The sequence below is a fragment of the Camelus ferus genome, chromosome 32 (assembly GCF_009834535.1).
Source record: "Camelus ferus isolate YT-003-E chromosome 32, BCGSAC_Cfer_1.0, whole genome shotgun sequence".
Classification (NCBI taxonomy): domain Eukaryota; kingdom Metazoa; phylum Chordata; class Mammalia; order Artiodactyla; family Camelidae; genus Camelus; species Camelus ferus.
This window is the reverse complement of record NC_045727.1, coordinates 2331108-2353317: the sequence shown is the minus strand read 5'-3', so window position 1 is coordinate 2353317 and position 22210 is coordinate 2331108. Positions and strand designations below refer to the sequence as shown.

At 41.8% G+C, this 22210-nt stretch overlaps 1 protein-coding gene across 1 annotated transcript; it reads right to left on the bottom strand.

Annotated features, from left to right (window-relative positions):
• Nucleotides 1-1419: 1419 nt before the first annotated feature.
• Nucleotides 1420-20755, bottom strand: VPS33A (VPS33A core subunit of CORVET and HOPS complexes). The gene is made up of 13 exons (XM_006178039.3): nt 20602-20755; nt 18976-19041; nt 18410-18537; nt 17343-17529; nt 13434-13550; nt 12343-12517; nt 10839-11032; nt 9338-9464; nt 8274-8341; nt 7453-7590; nt 5600-5737; nt 3283-3451; nt 1420-2948 (listed from the first exon to the last, which is right to left on the bottom strand). Exons 1-13 carry the CDS (start codon nt 20752-20754, stop codon nt 2767-2769), a joined length of 1842 nt encoding a protein of 613 aa, XP_006178101.2. The 5' UTR covers nt 20755; the 3' UTR covers nt 1420-2766.
• Between the last annotated feature and the right edge of the window lie 1455 nt (nt 20756-22210).

Genomic DNA, 22210 nt, shown 5'->3' with positions numbered 1-22210 from the left:
GATTTATACCCTCACCCGAAACCAAAGTAATGGATGAAAAAGGCTATTAAATAGGCCTGATTTTGTTCCCTTTTAACTCTCATGTCCTTCAAAGGGATATCTCAAGGCAGTTATGTGTTCTAGCCTTTGCAGCCTTTGGTGCACCCAATTTGAGGTATTGTTACAGCAAGGGAGCAACTGAAGTTGAGAAACAATTATGTAGCTTGGAGTTCATATGCATTCATTTAGAAAAGAATCTTGAGAAATTTTACATTACTGCCTGTTTTTTTTTTTGACTGATGGATGACAAAAAGGCATTCTCTATTTTCTATAGTATGTCCTCATTAAACCATATGACTGATAACTCACAGCCTGTTCACAATTCATGGTCTGTGTGATGCCTGCATTTACACACCTCAATGTCCTTATCACAGCCCCTCTTCCTGTCTGCTTTAGATACTCAGTTCTTCTGGTTTTTTTTTTTTTTAAAGTACTTCTTGAATTCAACTCTGCTTAATATGAACACTTCCTCCTGGTGACAGGCCAGTCTTTAACGTACAAGTGAGAAGAAGAGAGAAACTGGCATGTCATGATTAACCATAATCCACTTCCGGGGAGGGCAGAGCGACAGTGGACCATCACATGGAGATCCTCCCTTCCCAGTTCTCTTCAAGAATTACAGGTGCTGTTTTTAATCCTCCTCCTCTTAACCAATACTCTCGTTTTACAGTTAAACTACAGTTCAAATACTTATTCCTCTCTTGGCTAAAATTCAAGTGTGCAGTAAGACACAAAACAGTGCCTACACAGACTTCTTTATCTATGCAGATTTCTTTTTTGTAGGATGGCTGGTGTGGCAGAACTGTCTACCCAACTAGACAAAAGTCCAGACATGATGTACAATCCACCCTCTCCAGGAATAAATGTACCATTCACATACCCTTTTTCTCAGTAAGGGCACACTCCTTTGAGACAAAGGCTGCTTCAAGTATTAAATGAACTTACACAAAGGTGTGTAATATATAATTATCCACCTTTCTATTTGCATACAAATGAAGCAATTGATGTTTTGAAGTCTGCTCCTGAATGCGTTTCTAGGAGCTGACCTAACTATGCTTGGAGCAAGCAAGTATAGAGTCCCGAGTGAATGCAGACACACGAGACACCACTGAGTGTCTGTTCACAGGACAAAATGCCAGCCAAGCAGACCTGACTGAACTTGAATTGAATCCCATGAGCTAAAAACACTGAGGGACAAGGTGGATTTCATTCTCTAAAGCAGCCAAGGCTGACAACCGCTGGGGCCAGAAGGTATAAACTAATCTCCCTGGAATAACAAGGATTTGAAAAAGGATTGTAAAAACAGGAATGTCTTTAAGACCTTTCCAAATACTGAATGTCAAAGCCACGAGAAGCTAATCTTTTAAATATTCCCACTTCTACCCCTCATTCTTTTATTAAAGAGATTCTTGGTAAAAAATACACAATTTCTCCTTCACTCATATAACACACCGTGTGCTAACAGAATTCCACTAATGAAAACAAGTGAGGGAAACAGGTACGGGCACTAATTAACAATAGAAATGACACCTGCAGAGGGACACCCGCCCCGGGCAAAGAGGGGAGCAGCTAATTGTGTGGAGACTTGGGCAAGGGCTACGAAACCATCGACTTGGTCCCCTTCTTGGCCTCCACTCCTCCAGATGCCGGGGTGGAGCAGGAGGGAGATTTCCAACTTGCCACCAGCACCCACAGTCCTCTGTCCCACAGCCTGGCCATCCCTGGCAGGGAGGGGCAGCTCTGGCTGCTGGAGGATGAGGTCACCAGACCAGGGGCTGAGACGGAGCTGGGTGTTTTCAAGCAAAATGAACGCGAGAGGCCGAGTGTGGAGAGGCCGCGGACGGCTGGGGAAGCAGTGGGGAGAGGGAGCTGCAAGATGCTGAGGAGGCCAAGTTGCTGGCTGGTGGGGCCCACGATGGGCAGTGAAGAAAACTGCCGGCCTCTACCACTGAAATGTCTTGGAGTTAATATCACGTGCACTAAGAAAGTGTCTTTGAATGGTTACATTCTCAGGAAGCCGCTTCCTAACTATTACGCTCCTCAGTAGGAAAAGCCCTTGCTCAGTAGGGGACCCACACTGACGTGGTGGTGGATCAGAGAGATCATAAACTTTGTTCTGGGGAAAGAAGCTCCCCCAAACCTCCTACTTTATAGAAACAAGAATTGAAAACGGAAGGCATCACAACTTGCCTTAATAACTAGATAAGACAGAGACTGGTGACACTGAGGGTACCAGCTCTGCAGAAGAGGAAATCTCACCTCCGTGATCGCAGCAGCGCTAGGCCACAGCACTTAGCCGCTGCCCTGGGCATGACGTGCTTTCAAGAAATTCAGCACTATTTATTAGGGGTTGGACTTTCCCCTTTTATTTTCATTTTTACCTACTTGGTCCCTGCTTTCTTAAGAACTACCCCATCTGTGCAGCTGTACAGATTACCCATCCCCAACATCCTTAAATATTTCCAGAGGTCCCTAATGAAGATTTTCAGAGCGTTAAAAACTGGCATTTCTTTTACCCAGGTGGATTCTCTTCCATTCTTCTTTCTTTAAGAAATTAGGGACACAAAAGAGAAGCAGAAAGGAGAAAACAGCATAATTTAAGAAGCTGACCCCAACGGCAATTCTACATTCTGGTGTTACTCCTTTACGGGGCTGTACTTCCTTCCAGCACCTTCTTCAAAGGAGCAGTTTATTCCGCAGTTCCCTTGTCAGTCTACTTTGAACGCCCTAGAAGGGTTTTTCCATGAGCGACTCTATCCAGCTGGCCCCGTTCATCAGTTTAGTGGTGGCAATTACATACTCGGTACCTCCATCTTCCAACTGGGAAAGGAACCGCAGGGCAGCAATTTCAGCAAAGGTCACACCCCCGAGGAAAAATATCAGAGTGACTCGGTTTTCTCCTGGCTGACCTAAAATTCGAACATTGCAGAATTAAGAATTATTTATTACTAATGCATCTTATCCTACCTCTTAAAGAAAAAACTGCATCGTTCATAAGGAAAAAAAGTCATACATGTCTCAGTACAGACCACTCATTTGACACTCAGGAACATGATTTTGATCTCAGTGTTTTTTCTAACTTCTCAGATCATCAGTTCAGATGCAGAAAGCTACTGACAAGAGAAGTCTATCAGACTCTGACTCCTAAGTACTTTACAAACGTATTTTACAAAGCAATTGCACAATACACGAAAACCACACTAGCAGTACGTAATTATCTGTGGATAACGGCCACGGACTTACGTTTCTTCTGCAGTCCCGTGGGCAGTGGCTGCCGCTCCTCGAAGTGGGGCCCCGGGAGGATGCGGAGAACTTCCTCGATGCTCCGCCAGCCGGGCCGGGAGAGCAGCTGGGCCAGCCGCACACTGAGCGGGGCATAGCCACTGTACACGTAGGATATGTCCGTGGGATTCTGTTAAACAATCAGAGGGAAAAAGCCTGTAGAGAGAGACACAGAGTACCTACCTGTGGCTTTGGGGGCAATCCAGAAATACTGGATTTGGCTTTGAAGGCAGAAACACAAACGAACCCCCCAAATATCCTGCTCAATATCCAAATATTCTGCTCCAATCCACCCCTGCTGGGCTCTGTTCTTAGCAGCCAGGGGTTCATTTTTGACTCAAACCTTGAAAAGCCACTCAAGGCATCTCTAGGTACTAAAGATGAAAAATTATTACTTGGTTTGGCAAGAAAGTTCTTGGAGGGTGAAGTGGCACTCTCTAGCTGAGAATTACGACCTGGAACCCAGCAATTCTACTTTTAAGCATTTATCACACAGAGGGGCCCTTACTCACTCCAGGGGAGAAAAGACCAAAGCACAAACGTATTACTGCAACACTGTGTACCAGCAAAAGACAGAAAACGACCTGAATTTCTATCATTAAAAATCTGTCAAATCAGGGGGAGGGTACAGCTCAGTGGCGGAGTGCATGCCTAGCATGCATGAGGTCCTGGGTTCAATCCCCACTACCTCCACTAAAGATAAATAAGTAAAAACTTAATTACCTACCCCACCCCCCAAAAAATGAAATCTGTCAAATCATGAAATAAGGTATATCAGCAAAACCATTATGCAGCACCTGAAAAAAAAAAAGTATGTATCTGTATAACTGAATCGCTTTGCTGTACACCTGAAACTAACATTGTAAATCGACTACACTTCAATAAAAAAGAATTTAAAAAAAAAGTCAACATCAAGTAGAAAAAAAATCCTGTTGGACTTTTACTAGGATTGCACTGAATTTATAGATTAACTTGAAGAATAGTTAAAATCAAAGTACTAGTTATTTTTATACAAAAAACCCACTATGTAGCAATTAAAAGGAACTTAAGATTGGGGTAGGTCACAGAAGGCTCTTCAAGGTAAGCAGTGGGCAGGGTGGGGAGAGGCTGGTCCACGCAGTAATGAGAGCAGAACTCATATATTATTTACATTGTACAACACAGGAATTGAGGCAATCGATAGTCCCACTGGGGAAAATAATCCAATTTTTCTATTGAGAGAGGAGACTTTAATTATTAGCTTTTGTGGCAAGAGGCAGCCTAACAAAGTCCCTTATGAAAAAGATACTAACTACTATATATAAAATAGATAAACAGCAAGTTTCTTCTGTACAGCACAGGGAACTATATTCAGTTTCTTGTAGTAACCTATGCTGGAAAAGACTATGAAAAGGAATATATGTATGTGTATGTATGACTGAAACATTATGCTGTTCACCAGAAATTGACACAACATTGTAAACTTCAATTAGAAAAAAAAAAGATCATTAAAAAAAAGAAAGAAAAACCAAAAAGGAAAATAAGAAAATACGAAAAATGAAATTTTGAAAGACTAGAATAAACAATAAATATAAAGCAAAGAGCATGCTACTTTGGAGACCAATAGTTTAGAATATGCACCATTTGTGTAAAAATGTTAGTCTAGACATAGAACCCTTCCTGGAAGGACCAGATTAAAAACTGGTTACAGTGGCTGAGGGGAAATTGGAGTTGGATGTGGAGGGAATTGGATTTTTCACTGCTAGCTTTACTTTTGTTCTGGATCCTTTCCAGATCCTCTGCACCCCGCCCCTGTGCTCCATGCCCAGGAGGCGGACCTATGGGCTCCGCACCCACATGCTCCCCCATGGAAACTGGAGCGTGGACGGCAGGGTGCGGCCGGGGTCTCGATGCCCTGACTTCCTCTCTGTGACGCTGCTGGAGGCTGGCTGTGTCCCTCGTCTGGGCAGCTCTGCACATAGCTTTTCTCTCCAGGTTCTGGAACAGCTCCCTGTCCCTGCCCTCAGGCCTAGGCTGGTAAGGGATGCCCCCTGCACTGCCCCACACTGGTCCACCCCACATCTTTATAAAACTCTCCTCATACCTCCACTGTGAGAGCATCCTCTGCTTCCTGCTGGGATTCTAACAGACCCAACACACGAATGCATGACTTTCCCAGAAACATTAGGAGACCATCTTTAGAAAGCAAGGTGGGTGTACAGGTCAAGCAGCAAACGTCATCACAATCAAGTGTCAACTGGTAAAGGAACTGAGATGAAGAAGAGGAGGGGCATCTTACTTGTTCGTTTACATCATCCATCCAGAGGCGTAAGGTTTTCCGGATGGTTGGGTAGTTGTTTCGGCCCCCGGTCTGTGGTTTCAGCAGGCCCGCCTTCTCCAGGTTGTGTAAGGTCAGTATGTGCTCATAGCCGTAAGTCTGCAAGAGAAGTCGTTTGGCCTTGATGTCAAATCAGGAAAAAGGTTTCTGCGACTTTCAGAAAAAGAGCACTGGCAACAGATCAATCAGGTTCTTACTTCAGGGCACGTTACTGAAGTCCAGGCAACGACTGTCCAAGGGCACAGGGCTGGGCAGCGAGGAAGCCCACCCTACAACTGCGGGCAAGTTACAATGAGTCCGGCTCACTGTCTCAAAGAATGATGTAAGGTTTTTACTTTAAAGCAAAAGCAGTTACTTTTGCTACGACATATGCAACTTTTTACTTTAAACTTTTACTTGAAAGAATTTATGGGGGGGAGGGTATACCTCAAGTGGCAGAGTGCAAGCTTAGCATGCACAAGGTCCTGGGTTCAATCCCCAGTACCTCCTCCAAAATAAATAAACCTAATTACCTCCCCCTCCTGCCAAAATAAAAAATAATTAAGTAATGCAATAATAAATAAATACAATATTTTAAAAAAGAATTTATGGACCCAACTTAAGCATCAAATAAATTATAGTATATTTTTCTATCGGATATAATTAGCTATTTAAAAAAAGAACGAGACAGTATATACATCCTGATAAGAAAGATCTTCTGGATTTATTCTCTAAGGACAGGAAAATACAGTAATAGAATACTGTGTATAGTAGGATTTTATTTCTGTTAAAAATAAGCTGTAGTAATAAGAGTAGTAGCCAACACAAAACACTCCCTATGTGGGGGGCTGTTCTAAGTGCTTTATAAACGTTAACTCAGTCGTTCTTACTATAACCCCTCAAGGTAGATATTATTATTACCTCCATTTTACAGAGAAGTTTAAATAACTTGCCCAAGGTCACACAGCTAGTAAGTAACACGGCTCGGTCTTGGGGTTGGTGTCACCCCACGGTCTGTGTTTGTAACCATTCTCTGTACTTAAGCGCAAAGGGAACCTGGAATCACACAAACTGAACTGCCAGCGTTGGTCCCATCGCGGAAGGGAAACGGGTCGGGGTGGGAGGGAGGCAGGGAGGTTCGCATTTTGCACAGTGTACTTCTGCTCTATTTGAATGCTACATGATGAAAATGCACGTGCAGTTTGGGTAATGTTTAAAAAGGCTAAGAAAAAAGCGTGAATGAGTATTTCATTTTAACAATAACGTTATTTAATGGTCACTAGTGATAGCAAATAAATAGTGGCCAAGACATTTTTAAACAAAGAGGAGGATTTCAAAAACCATAGTGGGCTTTTCCTTATTATAAAGTAGCAGAGGCTTGATTTCAGTAAGTCTGCTAAGGAACTGATACCAGAAATTTGCGAAAGTTCCCTTCCTCCATCGAACAGTCTGGAGCAAGGGCACGGGTTTCACGCTGGCTCTGCCCCTTCCTAGCTGGGTGACCCTGGACAAGCTACAGCACTACTCTGTGCCTTGGTTTTATCATCTATAAAATGGGAGTGGTAACAGTTTCTAACTCAGAGCACTATTGTGAGGATTTAAACAAATGAATACGTATATAAAGCTTTTCCAGCTGAGCCTGGTACAGAGTGAATACTCTAGAAACATTTACTGTTGTTATTATGCAAACACAATAAACAATGATCAATGCCAAGGACAACCCCTTCAGGTAGCAAAACATTTAAAAGACAGTGTAAACAATATACCAAAATAGCAGTTTTTTAAAAAGATGTTTTCTCCCCTGGTAAGTTAGTAATTTACAAAAATATACTGACCTGCAGGATTTCTCTTTTGTAATAATCCAAAACTTTTTGTTTGAGCCCACTATTGCACACGGACTGGAGGCAAACTAGTCTTAACACCTTGATCAGCGGGTGTTTCTGGGCAATACAATCCTCGATGTAACTGTTGACCTGGAAACCAAGGACACACAGGTACCAGCGATCAGTTTGGGGACCTAGAGAACTTGGTATTTACAAATAGTTTTCAAAGTCAAATAAAGGAGATGCGTGGGAGAACAGCTCACTCTTTTTTCACTTTCCCTAAACCCTCTCCAAAGTAGCTCCTCCAGCCCCTGCCACCACGCAAACACACCAGAGACTGGGAGGACAAGCTCGGGAAATCCTAAGGCCTGTCTGGACTCTTCTGTCCCTACAGACAACCTCCTGAGAGGCTGCTGCCTGTCTGGGGTGTGTGACCCAGTCTACTTTAATAACAGCAGGAATTTATCAGCATAAAGTAGCAGGAATCTTTTTAGGAGATGGGACTTTTCATAAATTGAATAGCTTTAAATGTAGTCATAGAGGTGGCTACCTAAAGGAACTATACAACTCCCTGAGAAAGCATATCTATTGATTTATCTATGACAGCCCTTAAAAATCTCTGATTTTAGGGGCTGGGTCTCACCTCTCCGTGCACTGCAGAACATCATCTTAAATATTTGATACTTGATAAAAATCTCTATTTATACATTTTGCATTTGCCCTTAAAAATATGTAGGCAAGGCCTGGGAATCAAAGCAATTGCTCTTCTCGCTGTAATCTTATGTTTGATAAGATATCAATTATTTGTTAGAACAGTTTTATTGTTCACATACCTTATCAGTATCTATTCCAGACATAAACTCCTGCTCCACTGTTAGTTTATCAAAGAAGTCTTCAGAAGCTAAAATAGAATTGGCAAATTTGTAACTAAGAAATTAAATGTTAATGCTTTTATACACAGAGCATGATTAAGAAACAAGACCCGAAAAAAAGAAAGTAAATGAAGTTCAAATTGTCACTTGAAAAGAATCTTCTTAGAAGCATGGAAAATGCTACAACCTTGGATTCCTAAATTATATCTAGAGATAGCTGACCACTAGACCCCTCTGCCGTCCTTAGGACTCACATAAGATCTAAAGAATTTTACCTCATTATCAGTGAAAGCTGATTTCCCAAGAGCATTTCACCTTTATCATCAGAGCCAACCCAGTTTCACCTGATTTCCACTTCTATTAACACACTGATCACCCACTGTGGGTCGGGTGCCCCTAAGGAAACACAACTGCCACCCAGATTTGGGTGACATGGTAATCCACACGTTAATATGAAAACAAAGGACTGATTTCCCAACAGTGTTTTATTTAAGATTCAAAGTATACTTTATCAAACAAGGCATTGAACAATCTCCTCCTCGGCTTCTACAGCCTCTGTTTTAATGAATAAGCTTATCTTTGTTGTAATATACGTCTTCCAAACTCTTTCAAATCCTTAACGTGTGCTCTCTACCAATTCTGCACACAGTCTTCAAGGGAAAAACAAAAATGAAAACAGAAACATTATGCCGTTCTAATTAGGTAATCCTTAACAACAGGGAAAAAAAACAGACTGAAAAAATTAACTGCCTTGTTATGAAAGCAAATTTATGGAAGAACTGTTTTCTCTCTTTGCTAGTCCAAATATTTTGTCATATTATTCTAATAATGAAAAAAAGACTGAGTCAACTACAAATAGAAAGTTTTTAACCTATAAACATGTGTCCTTAATTAACATTGAGAATCACAGCATTAAATCAGAGCTGACCTTCCCAAGGAAGCACGGTGGTGCCAACGACCGAGGGGTCTAACGCTGTGTGTGCAAGCCAGCCCCGCTGAGCGTGCCCACTCCCAGCGATACTCACTAGTGACATCTTTGATTAACTCTGCAATCGACGTGTGGTTGGCGAGTGAGCCTCTCGCTGCCTGCATGTGGGGCAGCTGCGAAACGAACTGCTTGATTTCCCCAACTGTCTTGGCGTTGTGCCTTTCCTGAAATGTAAAACAGCAGAATCATCGCGCGGGGAAGGTATTTTATTTTTAAGTGCTCTGTTTCTGTATTGCTTAGAGGACATTTAATGTACGTTAATTCGAAAGAAAGAAGGGAATACAAATAAATCAGGCCAAACGGACCTCCAACATTAGATAGAAAAGCAGAAAAGATAAGCTCATTGTGCCTGATTACCGCATTAGTACTTCTTTAGGGAGCAAATGTTCCAGGTTCTGTCTTCCTAGGCGCCAGGGCATATGTATCGTGATTAGCATTTGTGAGGATCAGCGCTAGGTTATTAACAAACATTTCTGAGTTAAAAACTGAAACGGGTCGGGGGGTAAGGTATAGCTCACTGGTAGAGCATGTGCTCCGCATGCACAAGGCCCTGGGTTCAATCCCCAGTGCCTCCATTAATAAATAAATAAATAAGCCTAATTACCTACACCCTTACCAAAAAAAGAATTTTTTAAAAATGTGGAAAATCAATAAGATAGCTCAAAAACAAGTATAAAAAATGAAAATGAAAACATTATGTTAAGAGGGGATGCTAAACAAGTTTCCTCCATGATAGAAAAAAATCCATTCTTACTGCTGAACCTCAGACTTGAATACTGTCCATGAATAAAGTGACTCCTGCTCAGCAATGAGAAAAACTTTTTGGCAAAAGTTAGTAATTTAAGACAAAAATAACGTCAGAAACTTGAAGAAAATCAATTAACGAATATAATTCCCAGGAAAGATGAAACCTGGAAATACATACTCAGTAGAAAAATCAGTCTTCAAAAATTCTCCCAATTTATGTTTCCAAAGACTAAATATGCAGAGTTCATCATCTTACTGAATTCCCATGTTTCAAAAATGAGCCTAACCAAGAATAAACCAGTGGCTGGGCAAGTGGAGGCAGGAAGGTGATAATGGTGCCGCCAGTTTAAAAGCTTGGGGCTGCTGGGACTTCACTGTCATTATCACCTACCGCGGGCATGTTCGCTAACCTGGGAGCTTTCGGCCCAAACTGCCAGTTCCATTATAGAGGGTCTGTAATTTATAGTACAGCTGGCTTCCTCTTAAGTTGAGATAGGAAATAATTTTAAAAAATGTAAAACAAATGTGTATGGTGAAAGTTTGTAAACGGCAAACACTACCCCTTCCTCCTGCAAAAGGAGAAAAACTTAACACCTTTCTCATGGGTCTGGGAAAGAGTTTTAAAAGAAAACCTTGGGTCCTCCAGCAGCTGAGTCTGCAGTCTTCTCGGGATGAGAACTGTAGCCCCACTTAGTGGCTGCATCTTTTGGCAGCTCTTCCTGCCATGCTGGGTGGGATGGGCGGTCCAGCCCGTGACCTACAGAAGCGGGATGCTGACCAAACCGTCTCACCTCAAAGGCTGCAGAGATCACCTTGGCTTTCTTGCTAAGTACGGAGCCCACTGCATTGAAGTTTTTATCTCGGATCTCAGCATACAGCTCCTCCGCAGAATTCAGCTGAAGCTTCTTTGCTTCCGTGGGAAGATCCTTACCACCATCGCCCTGCTTCTTAGGTGCAAATTTCTCTGGAGGTAACTTCACGTAACCTGAACAACCGGGGAGGGGAACAAGCCTCTGTGTGCATTTACTGGAAGAACCAATTAAGTGCCAGGCACAAAACAGCATTTTCCAACTGAGGAGAGCAGGGAAGCCGGCTTCAGGAAAAAATGGCCTTCCACACTGAGGGTTCAATTTTCCCACGATCCAAGTACAGGATGCAGTGACTCTTTACTATTAATATCATGGTTCTACTTTTCTTCGGCGGCATCTATGTAAATCACTGCACCAATGGCCAGTTCCTAAACTTATTCACAGATTAGACCACCTTTTCAAAAAATTTACAAGGATCTCCCCATTATCTTCTGGTGTTTTTCAAACTGGAGGTCGTGTCCCATTAGTGGATCATAAAATCAAGTTGGTGGGTTGCAGTTAGCATTAAAAATAAATAACTAACTAAAACAGCAACTAAAACATTAAGTACTACAGTGCATCACATGGAGTAGGGAAAGTTTTTGTTTTTAAATAAAATTTTGCATCAGTTTCACACACACATATAATATGTGTGTATATACTGGATCATGATTTACATATACTTATTATGGGTTATTGTCCAAAATAGTTTGAAAGCTATCACCTGAAAGCCAGTTTGAGCCCACTTCCCGTTTTTGTAAAGTTTCATCGGCACAAAGCCACCCCTATTCTTTACATCTCCTCTGGGCTGCCATCACATGACAATGCGGAAGTGAGGTTCCACAGAGGCACTGCAGGACCTAAAATATTTCCTATCTGGCTCTTTACAGAAGTTGCCCACCCCGCTGGAGAATAAGCTGCCACGTCTCTCAGCAAGGTATCCAGCTCCTCCAATAAGTAGCCTTAACCCTCTTCTCCCACTTCTGTTCCTGCCAAACCAATTTAGTTACCATTTCGGGAACACCCCACATGCCCTCATGACCTGCCTGTGGCACATGAGCTGGTTTAATTCTAAGAAGTTTGGCAATATGAACCAAGGGCCTTATAATGTTAACACCTTTTGACCAAAAAATCCTGCATCAGAGAATGCAGAAAAAGAAAGTAATATGGTATACAAAAAAATCTTTATGTATACAGATGCTTTTATTACCATAAAAACCCCAAACAACCTAAAATGCCCAGCCCCGGTGTGACCCACCAAGCGGTTTGCTCAGAGGTCGCTTAATCCTAGCATCTGCAGGTCAAAGGTCAGCATTTTAATTTTTTTTTTCAAATATTCTCTGATTTATTTGGAAAGGAAGAGCCTTCTTTTAAAAAACAAACAAATGGCCTTTTGGGTATTTTTATCAGATTTCCTATTAGTAAAAGTAGATGTCACTTTACTCACTGTTCTGAATGCCATAAATTTCATCAATGAGTCCCTCATACGTCAGCTGAGTGGCAAGAGGCGTTAACAAATCCACGTTCCGATCGAGCAACAAGAGGTTATCAAAGACGGGAAATATTGAGTTTTGGCTTCCTGTGAACTCTCTCTTCATCCTGATCATCATATTGGCCACTTGCTGGAAACAAAACATTGGATCAGGTGGGACTGTCCTGGGAATGAGCAGGACATTAAAAAATTCGACTGAAAAATGGAAAGACAATCAAAAAAGTAAAAAAGGGGAGAAAAACCGTGGAAGGTGAGATTGATAAGAAATACAGAAAAGCATTCACTGTCGGCCGCCTTTCTAACACTTCACACTTTAGCCAACAGGAACCACTACTTCCCAACGAGGCATGAACCCAGATAGTCTTGTTTTGTTATTCCCAGTAGTCCTGGGCTATAAAGTCACCGTGACAGCGATACTGAACCACTGCTCCTGAGGGGCAGTGCAGGGTTAGGGTCCCACAGGCCTCTGGTTATAACACTTCCATCATCTGATCAATATATATCACAACCTTGTTTAATGTGTGTTTCTGTTTAAAGACACGCTGTTGATTCACTATCACTCACGCCTGAACAAAGCTCATCTAACACATGTGGTTTCTCCCTTAGGCACATCACAAACCTTCCTGCGCTCCGAACACGAGACACTGCTTCGGTAACACCCTTGGGGGCCACTTTGAACAGCAAAATCATCAACAAAAAAAGCACAAAAATGCAAAAAAAAAAAAAAAAGGTGGCACTGAGTAGCGCACGGCACTATGTAGTGGCAAAAAGGACGCCTGTGTACTGTATGAGCTGAAACAAGAAAGCAGGGGGTAGGTCCATCTGATCTCAGCTGGGAACACGCACACTGGACAAGTCAACTCACTGCCGCTCTGGGCATGTCCGCCAAGCATTGTGAATATTGATTCCGGGGCTATAGATCAATTTTAGCAAGCAGGTGAATCCCCCCCCTGAAAAAGAGTTGACTGTGTTTGTAAACAGTTTCCCCCCTTTCTGCGTCCTGGGAGGCCCTCCTTCCCCACCAGAACCGTCTTGCCACTTCTCACCCGGGCGCACTCTCCTTTCCCAAAGATCTGGGGGATCGTGCCGTACAGAGCTTGCAGGGTCATCAGCCCCTTGGCTGCGTGGTACAGGCTGGTCTGGTCACTCTCCAGGTAGCACTCCTGCGGGTAGGGAGGAAGGGCCGGTTATGGTCAGGCACGGTCAGCCTGGGTGCCCAGGGGGGCCCGGGTTTGTCTGGCGCTGGGATCCGGTGGTCACCGGGTAAGACCATCTCCACTGACTCCCCACTTTGCTGGGGAAGCTGGGGACCTGAGCCCATTTCACAAAGCTGCTGTTTGGCAGCCCAGGCTGTGAGGCCGACAGCTCTGCCATCGGGGTGCAGCTAGGGAAGCTACTCTCCCAGGGCACAGCCTTCTGGAAGAAGAGCGTTCTTCTTAGTTTATCAGCTCTTGAATAAACTACAAATGGGTTCTCTCAGTCTGGTAGGACACTGTGGGAGGGCCACGTGCTAACACTCGTAAAATGCACATATTCTTTGACCCCTTAAATACCAGATGACCCCACAACAGAATACTTGGCAGTCTTCACAAAGAACATGAGCAGATTTTCAGATACACAAATGAAGGCCATAACATCTTGAGAAATGAAAAGGGGCAGCTGAACAATCTTTAGAGTGTGATCTCATTTTCAGAAAATAAATTTTATAAAGGATATAAAATTACTGCTTTTTTGCATAGGAAAAAAATGCTAAAAAAAATACATACAAAACCAGGTGGGAAGTGAGAGGAGAGACTCAGTTTTGCTTTTTGTTTTTTAACATTTTTTATTGATTTATGAAGAGACTCAGTTTTGAAGCTGGTAAGTAAGAGCACAGGTTCCAGACTGTCTTGATCTGAACCTCGGCTGTGTTACTTCCCAGCTGGCACCCCCGGCCAGTTAGATAACCTCTCGTGCCTTAATTTATTCTTCTGCAGAAGGGAGTATATTTGACACAGTATAAGGATTAAATGAGAAAAACACATGTAAAATATTTCATCCCAGCACCTGAAACATACAGTAAGTGCTTGATAAATGTTAGCTTTTATTACTGGAAATAGTTTGGTTTGTTTTTTTTTTAAACAATCATCATCCACTCATACTTTAAAATTGGAACACTGTACCAGACACCCCTCACCCACCCTCCCAGTGTGTCTCTAGCCTCCAAAGCCAGGTGGGAGGGGACACTGGCCAGATGATGGAAGAGAGGGTGGAGCTCTCATTCACTCTGCCCCAAGGACAGGAGGGCTGTCCCTGCAAAGATCCTGCGCTTGGTCTTTACTGAAAGTCTGTCCAGTGGCTCTTCCAAGTCTAGTGATTTTAACATTTCAGACTGTGACACATCAAAACCAAGAACGTCCAAAGACACACTTTCTTGAAAAATTACTTAAAACTCCCGACTGGAGCAGAGCTAAAAACTCAAGAAAAAAAAATTAGGGAACATCTCTCAAAATAATATTCTTTTTTTTTTATTGAAAAAGTTTTAAAAGACAAAGGCACTCCTTTTATAATTCCATCTTTTATAAAAAGACTTAAAAGGTGATGACAGATGTTAACCTTGCATTTCCGCTCTAACATGGGGTGGCAGTGGGGTGATTATTTGTACTAATATCCCCCTATTCTGCACCTGTGGAATTTCACATGGTATTTCAAGCCATGAAGCCATGAGGACATTTTTGGAGGGAGTGACGGCTAATGGGCAGGGGGTTTCTTTTTGAGATAAAATGTTCCAAAATTAGACACTGGTGACAGTTACACAACTCCGTGAATATACTGAAAACCACTGAATTACACACCTTAAAAGAGTGAATTTTATGGTATGTAAATTATGTCTCAATAAAGCCATTATTTAAAAAATTAACTACTTTATAATTGGAAATGTCTACATGATAAAAGACATTAAAATTAAAGTTACAAGGGAAGCCACAGCCTGGGAGAAGATATTTGCAGCTTTTATCATACACAATGATTAGTATTCAGAATATATAAAGAATTCCTCAAAAAAGAAAAAATGGGCAAAGAAAATGAACAAGTAATCTGCTAAAGAGAAAAATCTTAAACACCAATAAACATATGAAAAGAGGCTCAGCTTCACAGTAATCATGAAGATGCAAATTAAAACAATACTGTTACCAGAAATCGACACAACACACTGTAAACTGACTATACTTCAATAAAAAAGAATGCACAAAAATATTGTTGATCCTCTTGGATTGGAAGAATCAACATTATTAAAATATCTGTACTACCCAAAGCATCTACAGATTCAGTGCAACCCCTATCAAAATACTCAGGATATTTTTCAAAGAACTAGAATGGATAATCCTAACATTTACATGGAACCACAAGACCTGAATTGCCAAAATAATCCTGAGAAAAAAAGAACAAGCTGGAGGTATAACCCTCCCAGTCTTCAGATTATACTACAAAGTTACAGTAGTCAAAACAGTGTGACACTGGCACAAAACCAGAACATAGATCAATGGAACAGAATAGAGAGCCCAGAAATAAACCCACACATCACAGTCAATCTATGACAAAGGAGGCAAGAATATACAGTGGAGAAAAGACAGTCTCTTCAACAAGTGGTGCTGGGAGAGCTGTACAGCTACATGGGAAAGAATGAAATTAGAACATTTTCTCACACCATATACAGAAATAAACTCCAACTGGATTAAAGACCTAAATGTAAGACATGAAACCATAAAACTCCTAGAAGAAAACACAGGCAAAACACTGACATAAATCACAGCAATATTTTCTTGGTTCACTCTCCCAAGGCAAAAGAAATAAAAGCAAAAATAAACAAATGGGACCTAATTAAACTTAAAAGCTTTTGCACAGCAAAGGAAATCATCAACAAAACCAAAAGACAATCTATGGAATGGGAGAAAATATTTGCAAACAGTACGACCAACAGGAGTTAATTCTCAAAATATGCAAACAGCTCATACAACTCAATAGCAAAGAGCCAAACAATCCAATCAAAAAATGGGTAGAAGAGTTGAATATAGACATTTTTCCAAAGAAGACACACAGATGGCTAGCAGGCACATGAAAAGATGCTTAACATAGTTAACTTTACAGAAATGCAAATCAAAACCACAATGAGGTATCACTGACATATCTGTCAGAACGGTTATCATCAAAAAGTCTACAAGTAACAAATGTTAGAGAGGATATGGAGAAATGGGAACCCTCCTACACTGTTGGTGGGAATGTAAATTGGAGCAGCCACTGTGGAAAACAGTATGGAAATTCCCTAAAAAAGTAAGAATATAATTACCATATTACCCAGCAATTCCACTCCTGTGTATATATCCAGAAAAAATGAAAACACTAATTTGAAAGATACATGCACCCCAATGTTCATAGCAGCACTATTTACAATAGCCAGGACAGGGAAGCAACTTAAGTGCCCATCAACAGATGAATGGATAAAGAGGATGTGGTATATTTATACAATGGAATATTACTGAGCCATAAGAAAGAATGAAATATTGCCATTTGTAGCAACTTGGGTGGACCTAGAGAATATTATGCTTAGTGAAGTAAGTCAGACAAAGATAGACAAATACTGTTATATCACTCATATGTGAAATCTAAAATACTAATACAAATGAATGTATATACAAAACAGAAACAGACTCACAGAAATAGAAAACAAACCAGTGGCTACCAGTGGGGGGAGGGGCAAATTTACTAGTTTGTAATTGTAATAACCTATAATGGAATATAATCTGCCAAAATACTGAATCACTATTCTGTACACCTGAGATTAACATGACATTGTAAGTCAACTACATTTCAATTCTTTTCAAAAAGGCAAAGCAATTTCGTGGACACTGTCATGCTCATAAATTTGGCAAAAATTTAAGTCTGACTTTCTTTTTTAATAAAGAAAATGCCAAACTTACTTTGAATGCACCTTCTGATTCCATGGATAAAAGATCCCCATCGAATGGAATGAGATCCAGGCTGTACTCCTCTCTATGAATGAAGGATCCCAAAACACCCAGATCCTTCAACCGCTGTTCGCACAGCAAGCTACGTCGTGGCACAAACAAAATGTGGAAATCTCTTGCTGGGCCACGTCTGTCTTCACTGCAAAAGAAGTAACATTTGTGAGCTTATGAGCTCCTTAGGGTCACAGACAATTTCACTTACTCTATTCCCACTGCCTGGTACACAGTTGGCACTAAATAAATGCAGGTTAGATAAACATATGAATAGTGACTTTCAGACCCAAACCGCTACAGTTGCCTTCTCACTCTCTCTTCACCCACCCGCCTACCCCCCACAGGAAAGCAGCATTGATTCAGAGCCTGTATTTCTGATGCATTTTCCAGCTTTCTCTTATTTATGGGGCATTAAAGCTCTCAGATTTACTGAAACAGGATATCTGTGTCTTACTGAAAACAAATGGTTCTTTGACCAAACCAATACAGTAATAGAGTCTCATATTCAAATGAAAGATCATCCCTGACTCCTACTTCTATTCTCCTTGACAGTGGACTTCTCAAAATAGCTCATATGCTTTTATGATTTCAGGGGCCACATCAATCGATTGTACCACAGAGTGCAGACTGGGCTGGGAGAGCTTCCTTTCTAGACTGGATGCTTTATTAAATTTTAATCGGCTCTTACTTACTTTGCTTATGAAATTCAAGCACACTATGTTCACTATATTGAAAAATAACCATTAGCGGTTTTGTTTTTTAAATCAGAGTCCTTTCTACTGATACAGGTCCACACTTTCAGCTGTCCTGAAAGAACGGAGTTATGTCACGATCACGCTCTCAAACTGTTTGAACATCCCAAGATACCCATTCCGTCTTGTATTCTTTTGTGCCTTTCCTAGTCATCTGAAAGACCACTTTCCAGTGCATTGGCAAGAGACAGGGTTTGCAATGAAAAGCTCAGGACATTAAAACCATTAGAAGGACCAACCTCTTTTGGCCCAAATATAAGCTCTAAGAGATACCTGAGCACATTTTCAGCAATTATATCCATCAATTCTAGCCTGGGTCGGACAAAAAAAATTATATTCTTGACATCAGCTGCTGGCAAACGACTTCCTTTAAGCGTGAACATTTTTTCCACTTCATGTTCCTAGGAAAATACACAAAAGATTAACAAAACCCCTGACATTCACATATCATATCCAGACTCAAGACATCATAAACACTCCCAGCAAATGCATATCAATACTTGTTAATAAAATTTAGATTTCCCAAAACAAGCTGTATAAAGGACAAGGTTGCAAGACGAGGTCACTCCTATTGTATCTGAGTTTAAATGACTCCCGCAGGATGAACTATCAAAGACACCGGGTGACAATTACCTAATACAATGCTAATAACTAGGATCAGTACAGCATCACTGGCCAAGGGACCACTGTATACAAAATGTTAGTCAGGCATTAGCATCAGTGTTTATAAAGACCAAACAGACTTGCAAACCAAGTTACTCAGGAGGAAATATACAACCTTATTATTATTGTTAAAGTACAGAATTAATCTCTCAACAATCCCCAGGTAGCTCATTTACCTTCAGTAGTGAATACTGTGCAATCAAGCCAAACGGTCCTGTGAGGTACTCATCCCAAACTATTGCCTATAAGAGGGGAGAAACATTCTTTTACTACAATTAATATCAAGAATTTCAACAATATCAACAGAAAATAGTAGTCATATGTAGTACAAATATGGGTCTCAAACACTGAATTAACAAAAATTATAATTGGACCTGAGCACATTCATATCCTACAGGTCTAAAAAAGTAGCATCAGGAGCATCAGGGCAAGTGATGCTACTGTTGGTCATGAGAAAGTTAAGACTTAATCGCTGTCCTCAAGAGAAAGAAGGAACTGTAGTTTGTTATGTATCTGTGTCACGGTATTGATGACTAGACTGAACCGTATGGAAACAGCCAGTTGCAACGGTTTGATCTAGTATTTTATATATAAGCATCATATAATTCCAATTATAAAAATTAAAACCTCTGATACAGGTATTACAAATACCTTTTTAAATTGAAGTTTAGTTGATTTACAATGTTGTGTTAGTTTCTGGTGTACAGCATTGTAATTCAGTTATATATATTCTTTCTCATTATAGGTTATTACAAGACATTGAATCCAGTTCCCTATGCATAGGGGACCTTGGAGATATATATATATATAGTATAAGGGAGTCAGGACTTTTTGATCCCAAAAGCCATTGCTCTGGGATCAATGAGCATTTCTACTGCTAAACTTCTGTGTCATTTCTTTGTCTCTTCCTTTTCACTTAAACATTTTATTAAGATAACTGAAGATTAATATTCAGTTGTAAAAAACAATACAGACAGATCCCTTGTATATGTTGCCCAGTTTTCCCCAATGGTAACGTTTTGCAAAACTATAGTTCAATAGGTATTACCACCAAGATACTGACACTGATACAATCCATGATCTCATTCGGATTTCAGCACCATTTCCTGAGCTTGAATAGCTGCTAGCACCCACTCTACCCCTTGGGATCCTATTCTTTCTACGACTGATTCCTCAGTTTCCCCAGTTCTCCTTTTCTCTTCAGAGTTGTGCTGCAAGTTACTTAAAGGGACTGATAAATCCTAAGCGGAGAGGGGAGAGGTAATACCACTTAAAAGAAATCCTATAAACTCCTTGATCTACGGTTTCTGATTCCATTATGAGGTGGGTGCTAATAAACGTCTAACAGGAGAAACAATTCTGTTTTTGGAAGGTCACGTTAAAACCTCAAATAGCTACCACTTCTCCCACCATCCGTGTGAGCAGCAGGTTGTAAGGTGTTGGTGCTTCAGACTTTCTTAGGTATGATTTGTAAATACACGTGGATCGCTGCAATGAATGGACACTGGACCATCTACGTTCTTGGGCCGGGCCCGCCGCACCAGTACCAGTGTTTGTGGGGAGGTGGACAGCGGATCGGCCCCTCTGGACCTGAAAAGCACCTGACGCAAGCTGGTTCGCGAGGGGCTGAGATAGCACGGTGGCGGACTCTGGGCTGGATGCCCCTCTCCCCCAGTCACCGTCACCGCCAGCTTGCCTCCCTGGAAGCCCCGGCGGACCTCCTACACCTGGAGCTCAGGCGGTCAGGGGCCGGATTAGGCCAGGCCGCACCGCCCCAGAGGGCGCAGCACACTGTCCCTCACCTTGCTTCCCGCGCACTTGTCCAGGAACTCGCGCAGCTCGCGACGCACCGCCTCGCGCAGCACGTTCAGGTTCACCCGCCCGTAGGACAGGTGCGCCGCCATCTTGCTCCCCCGCCCCGCCCCACTGCAGTCCAACCCGGTCGGCTTCCCCATAAGCCCCGCCGACGGACGCCGTCACGTGACGGCGCGTTCACGTGACCCGGGCCGCTGACGGCCCGCCGAACCCGGAAGCGGCCTCGTCCGACGTCTGCAGGTCTTTTCTGGCCCTAGCGCCCGCCTCTGTTCCACCGCGGGGATCCTGAAGAAGCTCCCCGAGACCAACCGCCCCGCCCAGACCCCGCCTCAGTCCAGGAGTCGTTGGGCGCTGAGAACGGAGTTTAAGGACGGAGACTGGAGCCTCCTGGTCCCGTTTAAAAATCACGACTTTCTTCTTACCAGCAGGCATACTCGCTGTAAAATGGTAACTTGAAACTAAACTTGAATGGAAATCTTAAATTATAGCAACCAGAAAGTCCTGCGTTCTGCTCTTCTGGTTTGTCAGCTAAAATCTACAAAAGTGGCTAGGGGCTGAGGGACGGACCCTTGAGTGACTTGTCTGTTTAGCGCTTCTAGGAGACTGAGGCGACATGGTATTTCACACAAGTTCTTTCCGACGTGGGATACAAGTAAAATGTTACCTCTTGAGTTGCGAGGATAAAAGATGTCATTTACATCGTGTGACTTATGTGAAAGGCTTAATATTTAATAATTTGCTCAATAAATAACATTAGCAAGGTATGTGGGTTTCAGTACTTTGAGGTGGAAATGGATATTTGGGACCAGGTGAAAGAGGCTTTAAAATGTTTGGTCTTCGAGTGCCTGGCTCCCTTCAATCCTTGTCCTTTGTGAAGAAGGGACTTGCTAAGCAATTACCATGGAGTGTGTGTAAGCAAAGAGCGGGATTTGGAGATGAAGCAGTGACCAATCACATATACATACTTGCATTCTTAATTTCATGGCTCTATTAGACATTTAGATTTGAAAATAACTCCTTTCCACACATGCTGACTGTTCCATGCCCTAGTTCTCAACTCGATTTTCACTGTGGTTCTCAGCGTGTATCACAAACTCTTCTCACATGTGCAGTTTCTTTGCTCAACTGAGAATATTTTAGCACCATCTGCGAGAATAAATGTTCTGCTCAGCAAGCCTCGTCATGGACTGTTAAGCGAGGGCACGACTATGTAAGAAGTAAAATTGCCCACAGTCACTAAAATCTCAAGCGTGCATGGGTGCAAATAAGCAAGGCTAGGATAATAAAGGATCCTCCTCAAACAGGATCAGGATGCTAGATGATCAACAGAGGTGTTTTGTGTAGAGATTCAATGTTTGGAGACATTGCTATACTACTGAGTTGCCCTATAAATATCACAGACTTGTTTATAGTTTGAGGCTTTTTTTTTCTTTTCAAAATGTACTTTTTATTGAGATATAACTGACATATATTAGTTTGAGGTGTACAATGATGACTTGATATATGTATATATCATGAAATGATTACCATAGTAAGTGTACTTACTAGTTCAAGGCTTTTCCAGTCTCTTCAGCAAATGGTGTTGGAAAAACTGGA

Bases quoted from the DNA above. Each gene is read 5' to 3' on its own strand.
- VPS33A (XM_006178039.3), bottom strand. From the start codon at position 20,754: ATGGGGAAGCCGACCGGGTTGGACTGCAGTGGGGCGGGGCGGGGGAGC. The intron at 18,538-18,975 runs GTAAATGAGCTA...GTATTTTCCTAG, and splicing joins CACAGTATTCACTACTGAAG to GAACATGAAGTGGAAAAAAT. The intron at 7,591-8,273 runs GTATGTGAACAA...CTTGGTTTCCAG, and splicing joins CTGGAATAGATACTGATAAG to GTCAACAGTTACATCGAGGA.